Source organism: Anomaloglossus baeobatrachus, chromosome 1 (assembly GCF_048569485.1).
Source record: "Anomaloglossus baeobatrachus isolate aAnoBae1 chromosome 1, aAnoBae1.hap1, whole genome shotgun sequence".
Taxonomy (NCBI): Eukaryota; Metazoa; Chordata; class Amphibia; order Anura; family Aromobatidae; genus Anomaloglossus; species Anomaloglossus baeobatrachus.
In genome coordinates, this window is record NC_134353.1 from 803,045,934 (window position 1) to 803,069,539 (window position 23,606).

General features: G+C 46.4%; 1 protein-coding gene across 1 annotated transcript in view; it reads right to left on the minus strand.

The window, feature by feature from the left end:
* The window catches only part of MAN2A1 (mannosidase alpha class 2A member 1), a 190,029-nt gene that overhangs the window by 134,647 nt on the left and 31,776 nt on the right, over positions 1–23,606 (minus strand). Inside the window, exons 2-3 of the mRNA XM_075325021.1 lie at positions 19,570–19,830; positions 5,847–5,991 (exon numbers count right to left, since the gene is read on the minus strand). Coding sequence (XP_075181136.1) covers positions 5,847–5,991; positions 19,570–19,830 — 406 coding nt within the window. The remainder of the gene's footprint in view (positions 1–5,846; positions 5,992–19,569; positions 19,831–23,606) is intronic.

Here is a 23,606-nt window from a genome sequence, read left to right on the forward strand (position 1 = left end):
CTGAGGCATATACAGTACATCCCAGAAAAGGCTGGGGCATACACATCCCAGGAGAGGCTGGGGCGTATACATCACAGGAAAAGCGTATAGATCACAGGAGGGGTGTATACATCACAGGAGATGCTGAGCATAGACAGGACTAGGCGGCACAACGGACAGGACTAGGCGGCACAACGGACAGGACTAGGCGGCACAACGGACAGGACTAGGCGGCACAACGGACAGGACTAGGCGGCACAACGGACAGGACTAGGCGGCACAACGGACAGGACTAGGCGGCACAACGGACAGGACTAGGCGGCACAACGGACAGGACTAGGCGGCACAACGGACAGGACTAGGCGGCACAACGGACAGGACTAGGCGGCACAACGGACAGGACTAGGCGGCACAACGGACAGGACTAGGCGGCACAACGGACAGGACTAGGCGGCACAACGGACAGGACTAGGCGGCACAACGGACAGGACTAGGCGGCACAACGGACAGGACTAGGCGGCACAACGGACAGGACTAGGCGGCACAACGGACAGGACTAGGCGGCACAACGGACAGCACCAGCTGGCGGCACAACGGACAGCACCAGTTGGCGGCACATAGACCACCAGTTGGCAGCACATAGACCACCAGTTGGCAGCACAGAGACCACCAGTTGGCAGTACAGAGAGCTAGTTGGCAGCACAGACAGCGCTAGTTGGCAGCACAGAGAGCACTAGGTGGCAGCACAGAGAGCACTAGGTGGCAGCACAGAGAGCACTAGGTGGCAGCACAGAGAGCACTAGGTGGCAGCACAGAGAGCACTAGGTGACAGCACAGAGAGCACTAGGTGACAGCACAGAGAGCACTAGGTGACAGCACAGAGAGCACTAGGTGACAGCACAGAGAGCACTAGGTGGCAGCACAGAGAGCACTAGGTGGCAGCACAGAGAGCACTAGGTGGCAGCACAGAGAGCACTAGGTGGCAGCACAGAGAGCACTAGGTGGCAGCACAGAGAGCACTAGGTGGCAGCACAGAGAGCACTAGGTGGCAGCACAGAGAGCACTAGGTGACAGCACAGAGAGCACTAGGTGACAGCACAGAGAGCACTAGGTGACAGCACAGAGAGCACTAGGTGACAGCACAGAGAGCACTAGGTGACAGCACAGAGAGCACTAGGTGACAGCACAGAGAGCACTAGGTGACAGCACAGAGAGCACTAGGTGACAGCACAGAGAGCACTAGGTGACAGCACAGAGAGCACTAGGTGACAGCACAGAGAGCACTAGGTGACAGCACAGAGAGCACTAGGTGACAGCACAGAGAGCACTAGGTGACAGCACAGAGAGCACTAGGTGACAGCACAGAGAGCACTAGGTGACAGCACAGAGAGCACTAGGTGGCAGCACAGAGAGCACTAGGTGGCAGCACAGAGCACTAGGTGGCAGCACAGAGCACTAGGTGGCAGCACAGAGAGCACTAGGTGGCAGCACAGAGAGCACTAGGTGGCAGCACAGAGAGCACTAGGTGGCAGCACAGAGAGCACTAGGTGGCAGCACAGAGAGCACTAGGTGGCAGCACAGAGAGCACTAGGTGGCAGCACAGAGAGCACTAGGTGGCAGCACAGAGAGCACTAGGTGGCAGCACAGAGAGCACTAGGTGGCAGCACAGAGAGCACTAGGTGGCAGCACAGAGAGCACTAGGTGGCAGCACAGAGAGCACTAGGTGGCAGCACAGAGAGCACTAGGTGGCAGCACAGAGAGCACTAGGTGGCAGCACAGAGAGCACTAGGTGGCAGCACAGAGAGCACTAGGTGGCAGCACAGAGAGCACTAGGTGGCAGCACAGAGAGCACTAGGTGGCAGCACAGAGAGCACTAGGTGGCAGCACAGAGAGCACTAGGTGGCAGCACAGAGAGCACTAGGTGGCAGCACAGAGAGCACTAGGTGGCAGCACAGAGAGCACTAGGTGGCAGCACAGAGAGCACTAGGTGACAGCACAGAGAGCACTAGGTGGCAGCACAAAGAGCACTAGGTGGCAGCACAAAGAGCACTAGGTGGCAGCACAAAGAGCACTAGGTGGCAGCACAAAGAGCACTAGGTGGCAGCACAAAGAGCACTAGGTGGCAGCACAAAGAGCACTAGGTGGCAGCCGGGGGGGGGGGCACTAAGTGGCAGCACAGAGAGCACTAGGTGGCATCACAGAGAGCACTATGTGGCAGCACAGAGCTCTAGGTGGCAGCACGAAGAGCTCTAGGTGGCAGCACGAAGAGCTCTAGGTGGCAGCACGAAGAGCACTGACAGTGACTGCACTAGAAGGCAGCACTAGAAGGCAGCACGGAGAGTATTAGGTGACAGCACTAGGAGGCAGAAGGGAAAGCACTATGTGGCAGCACTGACTGCACTAGGAGGCTGCACAGATTACACAGCACTGAGGAGTTTCACACAGTACTAGGGGGTACACAGCACTTGGGGCTACACACATTACTAGGGGGTACACAGCACTGGATGGGGGGGCAGTGATGGGTTGCATACTCACAGTACAAGGGGAGGAGGAGTCACACAGCACGTCAGGGAGGCATGTACAGCAGGGAGGCATCTGCTGCACCTCTTCTGCTGTGACTGCAGCACAGCGCGCTGTTTACCCCGCTCACAAGGTAAACCCTGAGCACGCGAGCACAGTCCCGAGTGCAGTCTAGAATGTACGGGCTGTACTCAGGTCCTGAAAAGAACACGTACATTCTAGTACAGGCTGCAATCAGGATCTGGAAAAAGCCCGTACATTCTAGCATCTACCCAGAACGCACTGGGATTTTAAAGGGCCGGCGGACGGCAAAAGTGCGAGTGACGCTCGAGCACTGGGGTAGCCTGGAATGTGCCCGGGGGCCGCATTAAATGTCATCGGGGGCCGCATACGGCCCGCGGGCCGGATGTTCCCCACCCCTGCCTTGGAGTAATAAAAAATATGATTTGCTAAATATATCTTTCCATCAAGTGCTCGGTACTCATAACAAGCAGCCGGATGCTCAGACAAGCTTGACTCATGTACAAAAGTATAACAAGAGTAAATGAGGAACTCCAGCATTTTTCCAGAAGATCTTCCAGAAAAATGCTCGAGCTCCTATTGACTTCCATTATACTGAATTCATAAGCAAAGCCTCAAACTGCTCGTTACGAGTACTGAGGATCAAAGCATGGTAGTGCTCGCTCATCACTAATCAAGACTAGAGATGAGCGGACCTGTGGAAGTACAGGCTCGGTGGGTTCAGCCAGACTTTAGATAAAGTTCGGTTTGGGAACTGGCTTGACCCAAACCCCAATGGAAGTCACTGATTAGGCAGTTTAGCTCTTCGTTGAAGAGGGGGTGGATTTTTTTCTTTCTTTTGTATACGACATCTAATAACGCTGTTGTTACCCCTAGTGAGAGCCAAACACTGCAAGCGGCTCGCACGGGGCAGAGCACGAAGTGTACCCGAGCACAGCGATGCTCCCTCCAGTACTAAGCATACGTAAAAAGCCCTTGAACGCCGTTTTTTGGTTTTTTTTTTTACGGTAAATTCTGTGTTTGATACGAACACCGAGCTTCAGGTTCGCTTATCTCTAATCAAGGCCTAAAACAAGTCTTCATTTACTGAATCTGTCCAAGTAAATTGGCAAGTAGCACATTTTCCCTTAGTATAGTGTGACTGAATGAAATGGAGTATAAAAATAAAAAAAATATATAAAGGATTATATACAAGAAACAAACTCAAAATTAACTTATATTAGTATGGGGAATGGTCTTGGGTCAATCCAAAAAAAAAAAAAAAAGAAAAAGAAAAAAAAACAGTAAAGCACTTGGGTGGGATTGGTCAGTTCATTATTTTTTTTATTTTTTTTTTTAATGTTAGGAAACAATAGTTTTTCTTAGGAAATTTGGTAAATTGATAAGAGGGAAGTATGTCTAGAGTTACCTTATAGCCAGTGCATAGAATTATCTAAAAGCTTTCCTTCACTTCAGGAAAGCAGCAATACGGTTTAAAGTGCACAATATCGCTTCATACAATTTGCTCCTGCAAGCTTTTCTTTATATTTAATATCATTTATGAGCATTATACATATTCAATCAATACAAAAGTGTCTGTAAGGACACACGGATTGTAATTTTATTTTAATCAGCTGCGAGATAATACAAGAGTGCATATGAATCAGACCAAATTCTATTTCATGGTTCATAGGCTCAGATATTGCCAGAACACTAAACCCAGGAAGTTATCTGCATTTCCCTTGTGAGAGGGTTTTTTATTTATTTATTTTTTTTTATTATTATTAGAAAAGTGGTAACTAGAATTTGTATTTGTAGGAATAAGTCATTTTAACCCCAAATCGAGAAAGGATCGAAAGAATAAAAAACAAACAAACATGGGGATATTCAGATTTCCCGTGACAAGGGGTAGACGGAGTAAGGGTACTGTCACACTTTAGCGACACTCCAGCGATTCCACCAGCGATCTGACCTGGTCAGGATCGTTGGTCCATCGCTACATGGTCGCTGGTGAGCTGTCAATCAGGCAGATCTCACCAGCGACCAGTGACCAGCCCCCAGCGACGTGTGGAAGCGATGCTGCGCTTGGTAACTAAAATAAATATCGGGTAACCAAGCAAAGCCCTTCGCTTGGTTACCCGATATTTACCTTGGTTACCAGGGCACACCGCTTAGTGCTGGCTCCCTGCACTCGTAGCCAGAGTACACATCGGGTTAATAAGCAAACCGCTTTGCTTATTTACCCGATGTGTACTCTGGCTACGTGTGCAGGGAGCCAGCACTGGCAGCCTGAGAGCGGCGGACGGTAGTAACCAAGGTAAATATCGGGTAACCAAGCAAAGCCCTTCGCTTGGTTACCCGATATTTACCTTAGTTACCAGCGTCTGCAGCTTCCAGAAGCCGGCTCCCTGCACATTCAGATCGTTGCTCTCTCGCTGTCAAACACAGCGATATGTGCTTTACAGCGGGAGAGCAATGTCCAAAAAAATGAACCAGAGCAGTGTGTAACGAGCAGCGATTTCACAGCAGGGGCCAGATCGCTGCTCAGTGTCACACACAGCAAGATCGCTAATGAGGTCACTAGTGCGTCACAAAAAAGTGACTCAGCAGCGATCTCGCTATGTGAGAAGTACCCCTAAAATTGGAGGGAATGCAGGCAAGAATTAGGATGGCAAATAAATAAATGATTCTGATCAGTGTCCTGTGGGGCTCACGATTTATCAGGATAAGGGTACGCTCACACGAGCGTGAAAATTGGACGAGAGCAATGTGAGAAATTCTCGCATTACACTCGGACCAATGTTATTCTATGAGTGCGAGCTGTTGGTCAGCTTTTCTCGCATCCAGATTCTGGATGTGAGAAAAGCGGCAGCATGCTGCGTAATCATACGTAAAACGTCTCTGACTCGCCAATACAAGTCTATGGGTGCGAGAAAAAAAACGGACGTCACACGGACCATCCTAGTGACATCCGTTTTTATGAATACAATTCTATCATGTAGCATAGAACACTGTAAATGTTCATGTTATTGACTGTAAATGACTAATAGCTGCTGAGAAAAAAACGGATTGCACACGGACAGCATACTGACAGCACACAGAGCACACTGATGACAAGTGAGAAAAATTCGTCCGACTCTCGCAAACGAGAATGGGACCGTTTTTTAATACGTTCGTGTGAGTCCAGCCTAACAATGAAATCAGTTGATGCCACAAGGTTCAATCTCTCGATTGTCTGCAGGGGTATGCAAAGCCTCAAAGTAGTTTTATGCATTATATCTAGGAAAGCTGAATGGGGCTGAACATAAACTTGAATGGCATGAGATAACCTTCTACACAAGATTTACCTGGATCATTATGAGAGTGAGGTATGAGGAAAACCTGGAGAATTTCATTATCCCACTCATGCTCATCGTAGGTGATCTCGAATCCTTGTTTCCATACACCGCCATCGGGATTATCAAATGGAAGAATATCATATACATCCAGCATCTAAAAAAAAAAAAAAAAAAATACATATATTCAATTAATATATTGAATGCGTAGAAGAAAATGCTGGAGAAAAACAAACAATTGCAGCAGTCAACTTTCATGCACAAGTGGTTGTTAAAAGATATTTTTTATTCTACTTTTATATTGATAGCTTATCCTTAAGATCATGATCAATATCTGATCAGTAGGGGTGCAATACCCGGCCCCCCCCCCCGCAAGTCAGCTGTTGCTGGCTGAATGTGCTCAGTTGCAGAGCAGAACTGCACACCGTGCTGCACAGGGGCCATTACCAGGTGCTGCCCAACCTGTCAGGAATCTGTTATCAGGCTTTTTTCTGCACCATCTGAGAGCAGCATAATGTAGAGACAGAGACCCTGACTCCAGCCATGTGTCACTTACTGAGCTGTTTGCTGTCATTTTGATAAAATCAATGTTTTCTCTGCTGCAGATCTAGCAGTTATAGACTACCTGCAGTACGCCAAGTAGTCCTATAATGGTAATCTACTGCTGCTTAATCTGTGATTTCATCAAAACTACAGTTAGCAGCCCAGAATCAGGATCTCTTCCCCTACATTATCCAACTTTCAGATTACATGTTAAAAACCTGGTGACATTCCCTTTAAGGCTGCAACGTTTACTCAAAATACACACACATCCCAACATTTTGATGCATACAGCCTCCCATACTACAGTCAGTACAGTCATACGGCTATTTTCAGGTTGGTCCGTGGGATCGTCCAAGCAAAAACTGAACTGTTGGCAACTCTGAGTGTACAAAGTGCCACTTTGCTCCCTGGCCTAATCTGATGCCATACATTTCGATATAATGGATGTCTGACCAGATGCAAATGGTCAAAACTAGAGTAATTAGTATTAAGGCATTAGAGTAGGAATTTACCAACTCCAATTCTGGTAATATGAATAAGTACAGAACCATAAAGCACCAATGGTGGCTTCAAGGACCTTTGCTACATAGGTAAATAAACTTGTGGCAAAAAGTCATATTTTCTGACCAACAAAACATTGGATTGCACCTGGACCAATATTAGTCTATGGGGCCGCTCACGTCAGATTTTTTCCTTGGACATAATGTGATGAATAAAAATTGCTGCATGTCAGAGTATGATCCAATATTTGGATTGCACCCGGCAATGCAAGTAAGTGTGCAAAAACCATCGGACTGCACTTGGATGACATCTGAGAGCAGTCTGAATTCCGGGCACTGAAAGAATGGAGAAGATGCAGAAATTCTGTTCTCAATGTTCCCCTCACAGAGTGCTCCGATTCTATCATCCGAGAGCATTGGATCACACGATGAAGACACTGAACAAACTCTAATCAGAGTGTCATTTGCATAACCATCCCGATTTTCTTTAAAGACAAAATCTAGGGCTCTATGACCCTGCCCTTATAGTGAGAACTGGCACCTTCATGTCTAAACCTTAGTATTGTCTTATGGAAAGATTACAACAGCCATGTAACAAGCACGAGCAACAAATGGCATTATCCACACCTAGATGGAAAGCACGGCATTTGCCAAATTGTCACCCGGGCACAGGTACTGCAACAGTACAGATTCAGAAACAATAGTACAAGAATAAAAAAAACAAAAAAACAAAAAAAACAAAAACACATTCACTGCTAAGTTTCCCAGTCACTTGTCTTGTATCAAGTCTTTATTGAGGTAATGCTCTAGTATCGATACAAGCTGTGTAGCAGATTAATAGAATTGCCATGCACCTAACTCAATTAAGCTAATTTTAATGTTTTAAGACAAATTTTCCACATGTCAAGTGGTTTTGGGTGCGGGGTTGGGGCTAATAGGTTCTAAATAAACATTATAATTTTTATACACACACACATAAAATATGTATATCATCCGTGTGTGTGTGTGTATGTGTGTATAATATATATATATATATATATATATATATATATATATATATATATACATACATACATACATACATACACACACACATACATACATACATATAAATACACTTCTCTGGCCACTAACCAGTCTTGTATCCTATCGTGTATATTTTGTGGACACAAAAAGGCAGCTATCAAGCTCCCACCAATTATACAAAAAAAAAAAAAAACACAGACTGGGGCAAATTTGTCAACGCGGTCTAAGTTTTGGCTGGCTATAAGCTGGTGTCACACATAACGACAACGACGTCGCTGCAACGTCACCATATTCTGCGACGTTGCAGCGACCTCAACAGCGACGTCGCTGTGTGTGACACATAACAACGATCAGACCCCTGCTGCGAAATCGTTGCTCCTCCTGAATGCTCAAAGTCATTTTTTGATCGCTGCTATCCCGCTGCGCCATGCTGATAAGCTGATAATCCTTGTGTTTGACACCGCAGCAGCGACGCTACGCTACGTCTGACACCACACAACGACAGTCGACGTCGCTATGATCGCTGCTCCGTCGCTGCTTTTTCTAACATGTTTGACAGCTTACTAACGATCATCGATGGTCGCTGCTACGTCACAGAATATGGTGACGTTGTTGTCGTCGTCGTTGTTATGTGTGACCCCAGCTATAGACTTGCCGATTATCATGTCCATTCATTTACACATTTCCAGGAGCATTAACTGAGGAACAGGCAAAAACACAGCGGTAAGAACATGTTCGGAGAATTGTTATTTCACAGAAAATACAAGAATTTTCTAAAATATTTAGATAGACGCGCAAAAGGATCCCCTGGTGGCAACCCTAGGTTTGTGTTACATATAAAAATAACAAACATGCCAGCAGCATAAGTCAACAATATAAAGATTACGAGCGTGCAACACTGGGAAGAAGCCATAGTATGCACAGGCTTTATATGACTTTTACTGCATATGCACAGCCCGCACCTTTATAAACATGAAGCTTGGATACACAGCATCACTATAGATATAACAAGGTAATAAACTAAGCCAACAACCATAACGTTCAGAAAACCAAACAAAACAGCTCTTTCCATGTCCACGTCAGATAATGCAGTCATTATTATCTGTCAACATATGAGAATGCTTTATCACCTATCAGCAGGAAAGGGAAGGCACCCATACACATCAGATAGCCACATTCAATTATTCAGCTTAAAAGCCATCCGTCCAACCTCCCTATAACACTCAAGCCGCAGCTGACTGACATGAACGTCCACTAGATGGCATGACTTATTATTAATTATTATTATTATTTATTTATTTATTGAGCACCATTAATTCCATGGTGCTGTACATGAGAAGGGGGTTACATACAGAATACATATATAGGTTACAAAAGACAGACTAGTACAGAGGGAAGAGGGCCCTGCCCTTGCGGGCTTACATTCTAAAGGATTTTGGGGAGGAGACAGTAGATGGGGTGTAGGTGGGGCGGCCGCTGCGCACGGTGGCGGGGCGGCCGCTGCGCACGGTGGCGGGGCGGCCGCTGCGCACGGTGGCGGGGCGGCCGCTGCGCACGGTGGCGGGGCGGCCGCTGCGCACGGTGGCGGGGCGGCCGCTGCGCACGGTGGCGGGGCGGCCGCTGCGCACGGTGGCGGGGCGGCCGCTGCGCACGGTGGCGGGGCGGCCGCTGCGCACGGTGGCGGGGCGGCCGCTGCGCACGGTGGCGGGGCGGCCGCTGCGCACGGTGGCGGGGCGGCCGCTGCGCACGGTGGCGGGGCGGCCGCTGCGCACGGTGGCGGGGCGGCCGCTGCGCACGGTGGCGGGGCGGCCGCTGCGCACGGTGGCGGGGCGGCCGCTGCGCACGGTGGCGGGGCGGCCGCTGCGCACGGTGGCGGGGAGGCCGCTGCGCACGGTGGCGGGGAGGCCGCTCCGCACGGTGGCGGGGAGGCCGCTGCGCACGGTGGCGGGGAGGCCGCTGCGCACGGTGGCGGGGAGGCCGCTCCGCACGGTGGCGGGGAGGCCGCTCCGCACGGTGGCGGGGAGGCCGCTCCGCATGGTGGTGGGGCCATTGAAGATTATAGGCATTTCTGAACAGATGAGTTTTCACATTCCGTTTGAAGTTTGCAAGTGTAGTAGATAGTCTGTCGTGTTGAGGCAGCGAGTTCCAGGAGACTGGGGATGCTCGGGAGAAGTCTTGGAGGCAGTTGCGTGAGGAGCGAATGAGAGAGGAGGAGAGAAGGAGATCTAGGGAGGACCGGAGATTACGTTTTGGAGTGTAGCGAGAGATTAGTTCAGAGATATACGGAGGAGACAGTTTATGGATGGCTTTGTAGGACAGTGTTAGTTTGAATTGGATACGATGGAAGATTGGGAGTCAATGGAGGGATTTGCAGAGAGGAGAAGTGGAGTGGTATTGAGGAGAGAGGTGGATAATTCGGGCAGCAGAATTAAGGATGGACTGGAGAGGGGCGAACGTGTTATCAGGGAGACCACAGAGGAGGATGTTGCAGTAGCCGAGGCGGGAGATTATGAGGGCATGCATTAGCATTTTTGTAGACTGACAATTGAGGAAGGGACGGATTCTGGAAATATATTTGGTTTGAAGACGGCAGGAGGTGGTGAGGGATTGAATGTGTGGTATGAAGGACAAGGCAGAGTCAAAGGTCACTCCGAGGCACCGAAATTTGGGTGCTGGGTAGGGCGTGATGTTATTTATTGTAATAGATAGATCAGGTAGAGTGTAGGGGAGATGGAGGAAAGATGATCAGTTCAGTTTTGGCCACATTGAGCTTTAGGAAGCGAGAAGAAGAAGGAAGCTATAGCCGATAGACACTCTGGGATTCTGGACAGCAGAGAAGTGACATCTGGACCAGAGAGGTAGATCAAAGTATCATCGGCATATAGGTGGTACTGGAAGCCATGGGACTTTATGAGTTGTCCCAGGCCAAATGTATAGATGGAAAAGAGTAAGGGTCCCAGGACAGAGCCTTGAGGGATGCCAACAGGGAGATGGCGGGATGAAGAGGTTGTGTGGGAGTGGGAGACACAAAGTGCAGTTGGAGAGGTATGAAGACATCCAAAGAGAGGGCGAGGTCTCTGACACCAAGGGAAGAGAGGATATGTAGTAGGAGGGAGTGGTCGACAGTGTCAAAGGCTGAGGATAGGTCTAGAAGTAGGAGTATAGAGAAGTGGTTGTTAGCTTTGGCAGTAAGTCATTTGTGATTTTAGTCAGGGCAGTTTCAGTGGAATGATATGGACGGAAGTCAGACTGTAGGTTGTCAAAGTGAGAGTTAGAGGAGAGATGGAAGGAAAGTTCAGCATGGACGTGCTGTTCCAGGAGTTTTGAGGCGAATGGGAGTAGTGATATGGGTCGATAGCTGGTAGTAGAGGTTGGGTCGAGGGAAGGTTTCTTTAGGATGGGTGTGACTGTTGCATGTTTAAAGGCAGACAGGAAGGTACCAGTTGTTAAAGATAGGTTGAAGAGGTGGGTTAAGGCTGGAATAAGGATAGTGGTGAGGTTGGGGAGGAGGTGGGATGGGATGGGGTCAAGTGCGCAGGTGGTGAGGTGCGCTTTTGAGAGAAAATGTGCAAGCTCTCCTTCGGTGATGGTGGGGGGGAAGTTTATGGGGGAGGGGCAGTGGTCTGTTATATGAAGGGGTTGTGGTGGTTGAGCAGAAGAGACTTGTCTGGTTTGGTCGATCTTTTCTTTATCACCCCTTTGTGTTGGATAGAGAACATCAGTCTATCCATCTGTACACGACATGAGAACGCTATTCTCTCTGTGTAAGTACAGTTGCTGGGGAAAAAAAAAAAAAAAAAAAATTCAACTTTTCCGAATTCTGGACAATCCCTCAACACTGAAGGGAAAGGAGGACTCTTCCGTCAGGACACTGGAATCACTCTTCAGCCATCATTCTTATGGAGGCTTTATTTAGTAGGAAGCACAGGTGAAAGTACAGAAGATCAGAAACATCATCAAATCTAGATTTTTCCTTTGAACCAGTTTCTTATTCATTTAATATATAACAGACTTCAGCTTGATCTCGAGACATGGCGACTTGATGAACGCACTGTGGGAAGATCTATCTTGTGCAAGCCTAAATAGGACCACAAGGGTCTTCTCTGCCGTTATCTTAAAGGGAACCTGTCATCAGGAATTTGGCTTTCAACCTAAACGTTTCCCCCTCTGCAGCTCGTGGGCTGCATTCTAGGAAGGTTCCTGTACTTTTTGTGCCCCTTTTTAAACCAAAATAAACACTTTATAAACTTGTACCTTTCTGTTTGAAAATCTTGTTAATTTTCCATGGGGGCGGGCCGTGTGGCGTCCGTTGCTGTAGCTTACGCCGTCCCCCATGCTCCAAATCATGCCTCATAACACCGCCCACTGCGCCGAGGTCCCGTGCACGCCGGGACACCTAGTGACGTGGTCGCAGGCACGAGAGTATGGGCGGCGCTGTGATTGCATCGCAAGTGCCCGCCCATACTCTCGTGCCCGCCCTTTCCCCCACTGCCTCCAGCGTTCTGCGCCGGCCTGACGTCACCTCCTTCCCATCGTACCCTGCAGCAGGAAATAGATGGGAGGAGCGGAGCACAGGAGAAGCAGAGGATCTGAGCGACGTACAGAGGGGAGAGCGCGCACACGAGAGTATGGGCGGGTACTTGCGATGCAATCACAGCGCCGCCCATACTCTCGTGCCTGCGATCACGTCACTAGGTGTCCCGGCGTGCATGGGACCTCGGCGCAGTGGGCGGCGTTATGAGGGATGATTTGGAGCATGGGGGACGGCGTAAGCTACAGCAACGGACGCCACACGGCCCGCCCCCATGGAAAATTAACAAGATTTTCAAACAGAAAGGTACAAGTTTATAAAGTGTTTATTTTGGTTTAAAAAGGGGCACAAAAAGTACAGGAACCTTCCTAGAATGCAGCCCACGAGCTGCAGAGGGGGAAACGTTTAGGTTGAAAGCCAAATTCCTGATGACAGGTTCCCTTTAATAGTATCAAGCCATCAGGTTGCTGGTCTTTCTCTTCGTCTTGTTCCTTCTATTCTTGCAACCATGATGTTCTTCTCCAGTGATTTCTCTTCCCAAAAGATGTGTACAAAGTAGGCAAGTCATAGCTTGGATATCCTTGTTTCGAGTAAGGGTGCCTTCACACTTTAGCGATGCTGCAGCGATCCAACCAGCGATCTGACCTGGTCAGGATCGCTGCTGCATCGCTACATGGTCGCTGGTGAGCTGTCAAACAGGCAGATCTCACCAGCGACCAGTGACCAGCCCCCAGCCAGCAGCGACGTGCAAGCGACGCTGCGCTTGCATGGAGCCGGCGTCTGGAAGCTGCGGACACTGGTAACTAAGGTAAACATCGGGTATAGTTACCCGATGTTTACATTAGTTACCAGCGCACACCGCTTAGCTTTGCTCTCCTAGCTACAGTACACATCGGGTTAATTAACCCGATGTGTAATGCAGCTACATGTGCAGAGAGCCGGAGCCGGCAGCACAGGCAGCGTGAGAGCTGCGGAGGCTGGTAACTAAGGTAAATATCGGGTAACCACCTTGGTTACCCGATGTTTATCTTGGATACAGCTTACCGCAGCTGCCAGACGCCGGCTCCTGCTCCCTGCTCGCTTCATTTGTCGCTCTCTCGCTGTCACACACAGCGATCTGTGTGTCACAGTGGGAGAGCGCCTTTGAAGAAAACGAACCAGGGCTGTGTGTAACGAGCAGCGATCTCTCAGCAGGGGCCAGATCGCTGCTCATTGTCACACACAGCGAGATCGCTAATGAGGTCACTGCTGCGTCACAAAAAGCGTGACTCAGCAGCGATCTCGGCAGCGAGCTCGCTGTGTGTGGAGCACCCCTAACAAGTCTGGCTATGTTTGTTCTTCTTGCCACCCATTGTATGGAAAACATCCTGCTCCAGCACATTTCCAAGTCATAAGATTTATTACTTATAGGGGCGATTCAAAAGAAAAACAGATCTGAGGGAATAAGTATAAGAAATAAAAAACTACAGGGAGACGGCATAAATTAATCTGACAAAACAAAGGTATAATATCTGCAGAGTGTCTCTATTTCGTTATGCATCATTTGTGATCTTGAAAGAGGATCTAACACCAGGTCAGAAGTGGCAAAAAATGCTCTTATTTCTCTTTTTGCTGCTCAAATGAGTAATTTTTTTGTTTCTCCCTTTTTTTAATCTGCCATATGGCTGCAGCGTATTGGGCCTTTTTATTTAGTTCAAAACATGTAGAAAAAACATCCAGCACCATAAGGCTATGTGCCCACGGGAGCTCGCACCTGCGGATATATCCACAGGTATGTCCGCAGGTTTTCCGCGGCAGCTCCCCGGAATCCGTAGCTATCTATAGCTGCGGGATTCCAGCAAAATAGCTGCAGAAAACCTGCGGACATTCATGCGACTTACCTGCAGAAGTCCCGGCCTCTATCTCAATAGTAAAGAGGCGGGATTTCCGCAGGTATTTCCGCAGGAATAATTGATATGCAGTTATGTGCGGCAGCGGGCATCCGCAGCATATTACACAGCCGCACGTACCGCAGCATGGACACAGCACTCCCCATGTCCCATAGGATAACATGAGGAGTGTCTGTACTTGCTGACACCTGCAAATTTATGTAGAAAATCCAGATAAATCCGCAGGTTTTCCGCAGCAAAATCCAAAGGTGCGAGATCCCGTGGGCACATAGCCTAACAGGAATCCAACCACGAAATAGATAAAAAAGTTTGTATTTTATTTATATCATAACGTTAAGAATACATACAAAAATTAAAAAACATGCCCAAAACCTAACATGTTTCGGACCCTAAAACATGGTCCTTAGGGTCCGAAACATGTCAGGTTTTGGTCATGTTTTTTAATTTTTGTATGTATTTTTAACATTATGATCTAACTAAAACAAAAAAACTTATCTTTTTCCTGGTTGGATTCCTGTTATGGTGCTGGATGTTTTTTCTACATATTTTGAAGTTCATTGCCCTGGGCCTCCAATCCTGGTGATCCTCCGTGCATCAGAGAACTTTTGACATTCAAGGCATACAACGGTAGGCTGAAAACTTTGTTTTTTGGTTCTTTTTATTTAGTACTAATGTTATGGTCTTTAAGGATGTGGTTCACAAGCTAAAAATACAGAACAACTTAAAGACTCGTGCCTCGGAGAATACCATGAGCCACGCCAGCTTGGTAAAGACTATAAAAATTAGCGCTAAATAGAAAAAGGTCCAAGTCACTAGAAACAGATGACTGTTTAAGAAAAAAAAATGCAATAATGAGGGGGGCAGAAGGAATAAAATAAGGGCAAAAATGGGTCACTTTTGTCCAGTGACAAGTCTTCTTAACAGGTTAGCAAAGAATTGATGATGCTACAAAGACTGTAGAAATGTGGCGCGTTTAAAAAGATTCCACTGAAAATATAAGAAACTGCAACAGAAATCATGTAGCCCATAGTTCTTAAAGGGAATCGGTCAGCAGGTTTTGCCATTTCATCTGAGAGCAGCATGATGTAGGCAAGGAGATTGAATCCAACAATGTTTGACTTACATTACTGGCTGAAGCCGATCTGACACAATCTTAGATTTTAGGAGGGGGCATGCCGGACAGCCATGAGCGTGACTTTCTAGTCCAAGCAATGAGAAGTCCTGCTGTAATAAACAACAGATGGGACCTTGACAAGACAGGCATCCCTGAATTCTATGTTTTAACCCTTGCACCATGCAGTCTTCACATTACATAGCAAAAACCTGCTGCAAGATTCCCTTTAACGCGTAACCGTCATTTTTATTTCATAAATCAATAGTACACATGAAAATAAGCAACTTAATACTTCTTATGAGACAAGTTTAAGACAAATTTGCTTTTTTCTCTGCCAGAACTGACTAGTCATTATCACAATTCTCAGTTCTGAGGTGAAATCTGTATTCAGTGAAAACTTTCCCATTACTGAGATAGGAGATATGATAACAGGAGAAGGGAGAAGCTATAGGTGGGGGGAGGAGCTAGAGACAGCTCCGCCCCTCCTCACTCTTCTATCTATAAAAAAATCTCCTATCTCAGTAATGGGAAAGTCTTCCCTGAATACAGATTTTCTCAGAATTGAAAATTTTGATAATGCGTGATCAGTTCTGGAGGAGAAAAGCAGATTTGTCTGATAAGAAATATTACACAGTTGCTTATATTCAAGTGCACTAGTCATTTATGAAATTAAAATAATGATTATCTTTTAAGCCTCTTCTTAACAATTGTATTCAACAAAGTAGAATAAAACTTACAGATACTCCCCACCTGCACCAGCGTTGTTCCAATTGTTGCACCAATTCTCTGGTGATCATGTGACATTGAGCGCTGTAACAGATCAATGGACGCCAATAGGCCGCAGATCTTACATTTACTTGGTGTGCAACCAACACTGGTCATAGGTGGCTATTCTTTACACCATAGTGTAGCTCAGTGGTCAGCATTGTAGCGCTGGAGTCCTGGGTTCAAATCTCACCAAGGACAAAATCTGCAAGAAGTTTGTATGTTCTCCCCGTATTTATCTGGGTTTCCTCCGGATTCTCCTGTTTCCTCTCACACTCCAAAGACATACAGATAGGGAATTTAGATTTTGAGCCCCAATGGGGACAGTGTTGCTGATGTATCTAGAGCGCTGTGGAATATGTTGTGGCTATATAAAAATAAAGCTTATTATTTAAGGTTGTTTTTCCACAGTTTTTTTGCTGTGTTTTACCTTCATGTCATCGCACTAATGAAGAATGGCGTTTATATCACACAACACAAAACAGTAATCCAAAGAAGTAACAAAAACATAAAAAGCCTCAAAACTATAAATAAATAATGAAAGACACCAGTCTCGCAGCTTCTCCCTCAATAAAGACAAGATGTCACCGGGTACGAGCAGTCAAGTATCAGAACAAAAGGTCTTTGATGGAGAATAATTACACGAGGGCCCAAGGCAGTACCTCAGGAAGAATAGATATCAAATTGTAAGGAAGCCTCAATCATGGCTAGACGGAATAGGTATAGGAAGATTAGCCATCTCGTAGTAAACCTATCCAATCCCTCTGCTCACTTTACACAAAGTCATCACAACTTTTCATTTACTTTTCTTCTAAATCCCAGTAAGTAATAATGCAGGTAGAGGAAGGGGAGAAACAAGAAACGAGGAATAAGGCCAGACATTGTATACTGTGCAAGAACTGAACTAGTGAAATAACGATAAACCAGACAAGTAACGGCCAAAATGAAAAGCTGGAGTTGAAAAGTCACAGTACATCCAAGCAGGAAAGCCATGATCAAGTCACTGCAACTATGGAACAAGGAAATGCTTACATAGAGAACGGTGATGAGATAACGGAGTTTGGGAACCACAAATCATTGTCTGCTCATCTACATTAGTGGCACATTGGCAGAATGCATGACCCTGCAACCTAACAATACTGGGCCATAGGTTGGATTTCATTATTAGCAGAGTTTTCAGATTCTCCCTTTGTTCTCTCTTTTGGTTTCCATAAACATACTTTGATGAAACGACTAGTGAAACCGATTGTGGCCAATTTACCTTTTCACAGTGGCATTAATCAGGGGTAACACTTCTTCCATGATATTGATGATGGCTTTAAAGGTTTAGTAAGATATCCACAATCTTTGGAAGAGTCAAACAGGACCACCAGGGATCCCATAAATGTGGGATTCCAGCCCAGTCTTAAATGAAGATGTGCATACTCAAACTCTGCATGGAGCTCCACTAGTTTCAGAAATATCCGAGCATTGCACTTCACTTTTATCAGCAGTAGAGATGTACGAACCTTTGGAAGTTCAGTTCGGAGGGCAGAGTCGAACCTTAGGGTGCTTTACACGCTGCGACATCGCTAGCGATCTCGTTAGCGATGTGACCTGCCGAGATCGCACATGTGAACGCCGCTACAAAAACGACCTATGTGCGATCTCGGCAAATCGCACCTGCGATCTAGCGTGTCATATCGCTAATGAGATCGCTAGCGATGGCGCTGTGTGTAAAGCACCCTTTAAAGTTTGGTTTGGGACCCGGACTTGACCCAAACCTCAAAGGAAGTCAGTACTTGGGCAGTTTGTGTCTCCACCCACATGCTGTCAGCCATAAGCAGAACACTTTTGGGGGGAGGGAGGGCATGACTTTTCAATTTTTTTTTTTTTCTGGGTGCACACTATCTGATCACACTGATTTTACGCCCAGTGTGAGCCATTCAAACATTGCATGCAACTTCCACAGAGCTGAGCATCACTCATACCAAAGTACAGCGCTGCTCACTTGAGTCGTTTTCACTCGTAACTCACTCGAACTTCGAACCCAAACTTTGTTTTTTTTGGTAGTCTGTTTCCGAACCCGAACCTCAGGTTCGGTCATCTCTAATCAGCAGTCCCCTAGACAAATGGAGCAAAGGTAGAGCATGGATAAAGACTACCTTGCAATGTATATGGGATACCTTGTTATATTAGGAATAACATTTTAAAGCACCACTCCAATGTTTTAAATGAAACTCCAATGCCCCTAGGAATATACTCACCCCCCCTCCACCCACGACATCATCTTCTATCAGCACCACTCCTATCAGTTTCCATCGGTTTGTAACCTGTTGGCAGCTGCAGTTTTCCATGGAACCAGTGGTCACAACTCAATGCATCTATGAGAGCTTCGTTTTGTCTCATAGACTTGTATTGAGTGCTAAAGACGTACCTTTTGACTTCACCCAGTCAGAAGTTACAATCACAAGATGGTGCTGTGCGACGCCAAAAATGGAGAAGACCCTGGAGGGGGAGTAGAAGATCAGGGGCAGATTTAAAGCACCAAGCTGGAGTGGAGCCTTTAGGCCTAAGCCGCACGGCATGAAAATCAGTGCGAGTGGAGTGTGATTATATATAAATTTAGAAAAGAAAAAAAAAGAAAAAAAAAAAAAAAAAAAAAAAAAAAATCGCATTCCACTCGGACCAATATTAGCATGTATGTCATTCCTAATCAGACCGAGAAAACAATCGCAGCATGTTGAGATTGTAATGCGATTATTGTTTCTCTCGCACCCATTCAAATGTATGGGGAGAGAGAAAAATCGCACTGCACTCACGGTACACCGGTGTACTGCGAGTGCAGACCAAGAATGGCAATAGCCGGCTATGGAGGAGAGAGGGAGAGAAATCCCTCCCTCCCCTCCGTCGTCCCGCCCCTCCCCTCCTCAGAGCCAGTCCTCCCCCCGCAGCGGAGGTCCGCTAGCACGATCGGACCTCAGTCGCAGGGACACTCTGCTCTGCTGTACTGCCGGCGTGAGCAGAGTGTCATGCAAGGGGATCGTAGTAATCCCAGTATGGCCCCAGCCTTATAGTACATAAAACAAGCATTGCTTCTTTTACAAATGAGCATATTGGCTGTAGTAAACCAGCAATTACACACCTGGTATTGTGCGGAATACAATGGCAATAGTGAACAATATAAACGCCAGCACAGTCGCTCTGTAATTCCTTACATTCCACAGCAAACGTTCAATAGTTAAATACTAAACTGTAAGAGAAGCGTTTCAAGAAACCAAAACTGTGTTAAGACCAAGACTGTGAGGACCGAGTGTGAATGAAAAATTAAAACTTAATAGTAATGCACGGCCCCTTCAAGCAAATTCATTTCCCAGGAGACACATACCTGGACATCAGATTTTTGGCTGCCACTTGCTGAAGCAAACTGACAATCGTCCTTATTGATTGGAAGCAATGCGGGTGCAGAGGGCCATAGTGGGGAGAACGATCCACGACTATCGTTTATGGCTTCTGGGTTTTTCGGACCGTCTTTCACAGACTCACTCAGGTTGATTACGGAGTCTCTTATATTAGAGATGATCTCATTATTTTCTGCAAGCAGCCGCTCCAAATGATCAATTTTCTCTTGTAGTATTGAGAGCTGACCCTGAAAAAGAAAAAACTTCTGTTTACTTTTGGTGAAGGCACATTCTGTTACAGTTTATATATAGACACAATCTACATAAACAGCAGAGGCATTTTGTATAAACATTCGGCTCCTTATCTTGAGCTGTTACAAAGTTATAGCTTCTTTTATAGGCCGAGACTGTATTCTTCATTAGTAGAGAAAACATGACAGCGCTAAATGTAAAGAGTCAGTGCAAGCTTCCTGTAGAGACTAGCAACACGCCTAAGGCTATGTTCACACGCAGCATCTTTTTCTGTGTGCATCTTGAATGCGCCAAAAACGCACCGAGTTTTTACCGTCTTTTTCCCAATGCATTTTAAAGTCAAATCTATTGACTGGAAGGGCTCAAAAACGCTGCAAAAACGCAGAAATAATTGACATGCTGCATCTTCAAAAATGCAGCCAACAAGATTGCTGGGGGAAGGTAATCCATGCATTTTGGTGCATATTTGTGACCTCAAAAAACGCAACAAAAACACAGCAAAAGATGCAATGTGTGAACTTGGCTTTAGTGCGTTTTTGAGCCCTACCAGTCAATAGATTTTACTTAAACCCATAGGGCAAAATGCGGTAAAAACACATTGCGTTTTTGATGCGTTTTTAGTGCATTTTTAAGATGCACTGAAAAGAAATTTGCCATCTGAACATAGTCTAAAGGCTGCTTTACATACAATGATATCGCTAGTGATCTCTTTAGCGATGTGACACGCCAGATCGTAGATACGATTTGCCGAGATCGCACATCGGCACTACAAAAAAGACCTATGTGCGATCTCGGGAAATAGTATCTACGACCTGGCGTGTCACATCGCTAGCGATATCGTTGTGTGTAAAGCAGCCTTAAGAGTCTAGCAGTGAGGCTAGCACAATCGTGAATCCAGCTCTGGATTGGAGTGCTACGTTCCTACAATGAGCTTAGCAGGAGATTTTGATGTTGCGGAGTTTCTCTTCCTATTATGTAAGTTAGGTTACTTGCATTTTTTTTTTTCTTTTATATGCATTTTTGTGTTTCTTTTTTACTTGCGTTTTTATTGCTGCAGGTTTTGTCTGTTTTTGATATGTCCTGTTTTAAATAAAGTTGCTTTGTTTTTGATACTTCCTGGTATTTAGTTTTGACAGAACTTCATTGGTAATGGCTAAATCCCAGTAGCTAAAAGGGACCTCTGCTGACATCATGCCCACGTCAAAAGAAGGGGCGGGGCCTCCACCAACATAGCTGATACCAGGAAGCAACATTATTAAGTCCATGTGGGTATGGAGTTGTTTATAATAGATCGGTGTACATGGAGTAGAATAAAAGGGTTAACCCGCGCTGCCGTGTGAAATGAGGAAATCACTCGGGAGAAGTAATCTTCGTGATTTTAATATTCGACGTGTTTCAGAGTCAATACAACTCCTCCATTAGGAATCAAAATCACTGATAGAAGTGGTGCCCACCCCCTTGCATCAGTATAGTGGACGGGAGGAAACCACCATGCCCACCAAACAAGCTGGCCACGTCCACTAACCAAGTCGGTCACGCTCAAGGTCCTCCTAGCCACAACCGAACATCATTGACATACATATGTGCATTTGTTACCTGTGTTTTTTCTGCATGTACTGCAAGTCTGGGGTGAAAAGCTGCACACAAAAATCAGCAAGAGAAATTCACGTGGTGCAGATTTTAAATATGCAACACAGGACAGGTTATGGTGAGTAGTAGAAAAAAAAAAACAAAAAAAACACAAGTGCTGGAACAGAAAGATGATCTGTAAATGCAGCAAAAAATATGCAGCAAAAACTCACCAAAAACAAATTGTAGGCACACCGCTTCAAGCTGCATGCCACGATCAGGGTTCACAGCGTTTTCACTGCATCTAAAACGCTGCGATGTGCAGTACAAGGACAGTGGATGGGATATATAGAAATCCCATGTCCACTGTGCTTGCTTTGCCAGCAGAGTAAACTGACCTACAGTTTGGCTTCCCGAGCTGCAGCATGTCAATTTATTGGTGTGGAGACGAGAGTGCTCTCCGCAGGGAGAACAGAAAGAAAGACCAGAGCGAACGGACCCTGATTGTGGGCAGCTGCAGTCTCCTGTGGAGAGCACTCACGGCCCCGCAGTACGGGCGTCCAGGACGCAGTGTCCCCGGACCATGTGCACATATTCTTAGAGTACTAAGAAGTCACAGAAAAGTTAATTTAATGGGAATCGGTCAGGACCCAATAACTGTTCAAACACAGGAGCTCGGAGCACCCTTCCCACTCTTCCTTGATTGAGATTTCTGGCTTTACAGAAGCCATAGAATGATGGAAGACAAGTTAAATTGCTCAACAGCATGAAGGATGCACTGTGCTTAGTTTTAACAGTCATTTTCTGCTGACAAAAGTGTAAGGCCTAAGCCACACGGTATGAAAATTGGGGCGAGTGGAATGCGATAAAACATCGCATTCCACTCGGACCAATATTAGCCTGTGTGTCAGCACCCATGAGTTATTATTTTCTCAGCCCTAATCGGACCGAGAAAACAATCGCAGCATGCTGTAATGCATTCCTGGTTTCTAATGCACCCATTCAAGTCTATGAGGCGAGAGAAAAATCGCACCGCACTCGCAGTACACTGATGTACCGCGAGTGCAGTGTGAGAATGGCAATAGCCGGCTACGGAGGAGAGAGGGAGATTAATCCCTCCCCGCCGCAGCGCCGGCCCTCCTCTCCTCAGTGCTGGAAAGGCCCCCCCCCTGCAGCTGAGGTCTGATCGCTGTCAGCGTGAGCCGAGTGTCATGCGAGGATCGCAGTAGTCCCCCGTGTGGCCCCGACCTAAAAAGGGACTGATGGTTTGAACAGTCAAGCTGTACCAAGTACAGGTGCTCGATGCATTAGGGTGGGGCCAAAAATGTAAGTGCACCTTCCCACCGGCTTGCTTTCCAAGTTTCTCTGCCCTCCTCTGGCTTTATGAAGCCAAAAGTGGTTAATTTACTAAGAGGGGAGGGTAGAAATACAGGGAAAACAAGCAGGTAGGAAGGTGTTTAGCCATGTCATGTAGCATCCAGCGCCTCGACTTGGTTGAACAGTCTCTTTAACAACATGATTTATGTCTAAATCACCAAGTTCAATGTATATTAGCTACGGTACTCATTAAAGTACACGAAGGTGGGATGGCAATAATGTCTAATCCACAAAGGACATTCCAGGAGGATGGCAGTAGTAAAAGGAAAGGTCACAGAAAATAAAACACTCTGAACTGTCAGACAGGCAGAGGACGACATAGGACAATTTTCAAAGGGTGTCTCCAAGAGCGGAGATGCTGCAGGACGTACAGAGGTTGATTACAAGAAAAGCACAGCAAAAATAAAGCAATTTTAGGACAGAAAATGGAAGTAGTAATTGCTTACTGAAGAAATTACGTAAAGACACTTGTGACTAACGCAACAGGAACAAAATAAAAGGAAGCCTGATGTCACCAACACAGCAATCCTGTGTGATAACGCTCCAGAAATCATCAGCCGTGGCAAGGGTAACATCTCCTTGCTACTAGCAGTCTGGTTTTAAAACATCAAGAAGGTGGTTTCCTTTGAGATCAATAGTTACATGACATTTTAGGAGTAATGCCAGCAGCACTGCCTTCCATAAAACATGTCAGAAAGATGTACCATGCAGTGCGTTGCGAAAGTATTCGGCCCACTTGAATTTTTCAACCTTTTCCCACATTTCAGGCGTCAAACAAAGATTAAAATTTGTATGTTATGGTGAAGAATCAACAAGTGGACACAAT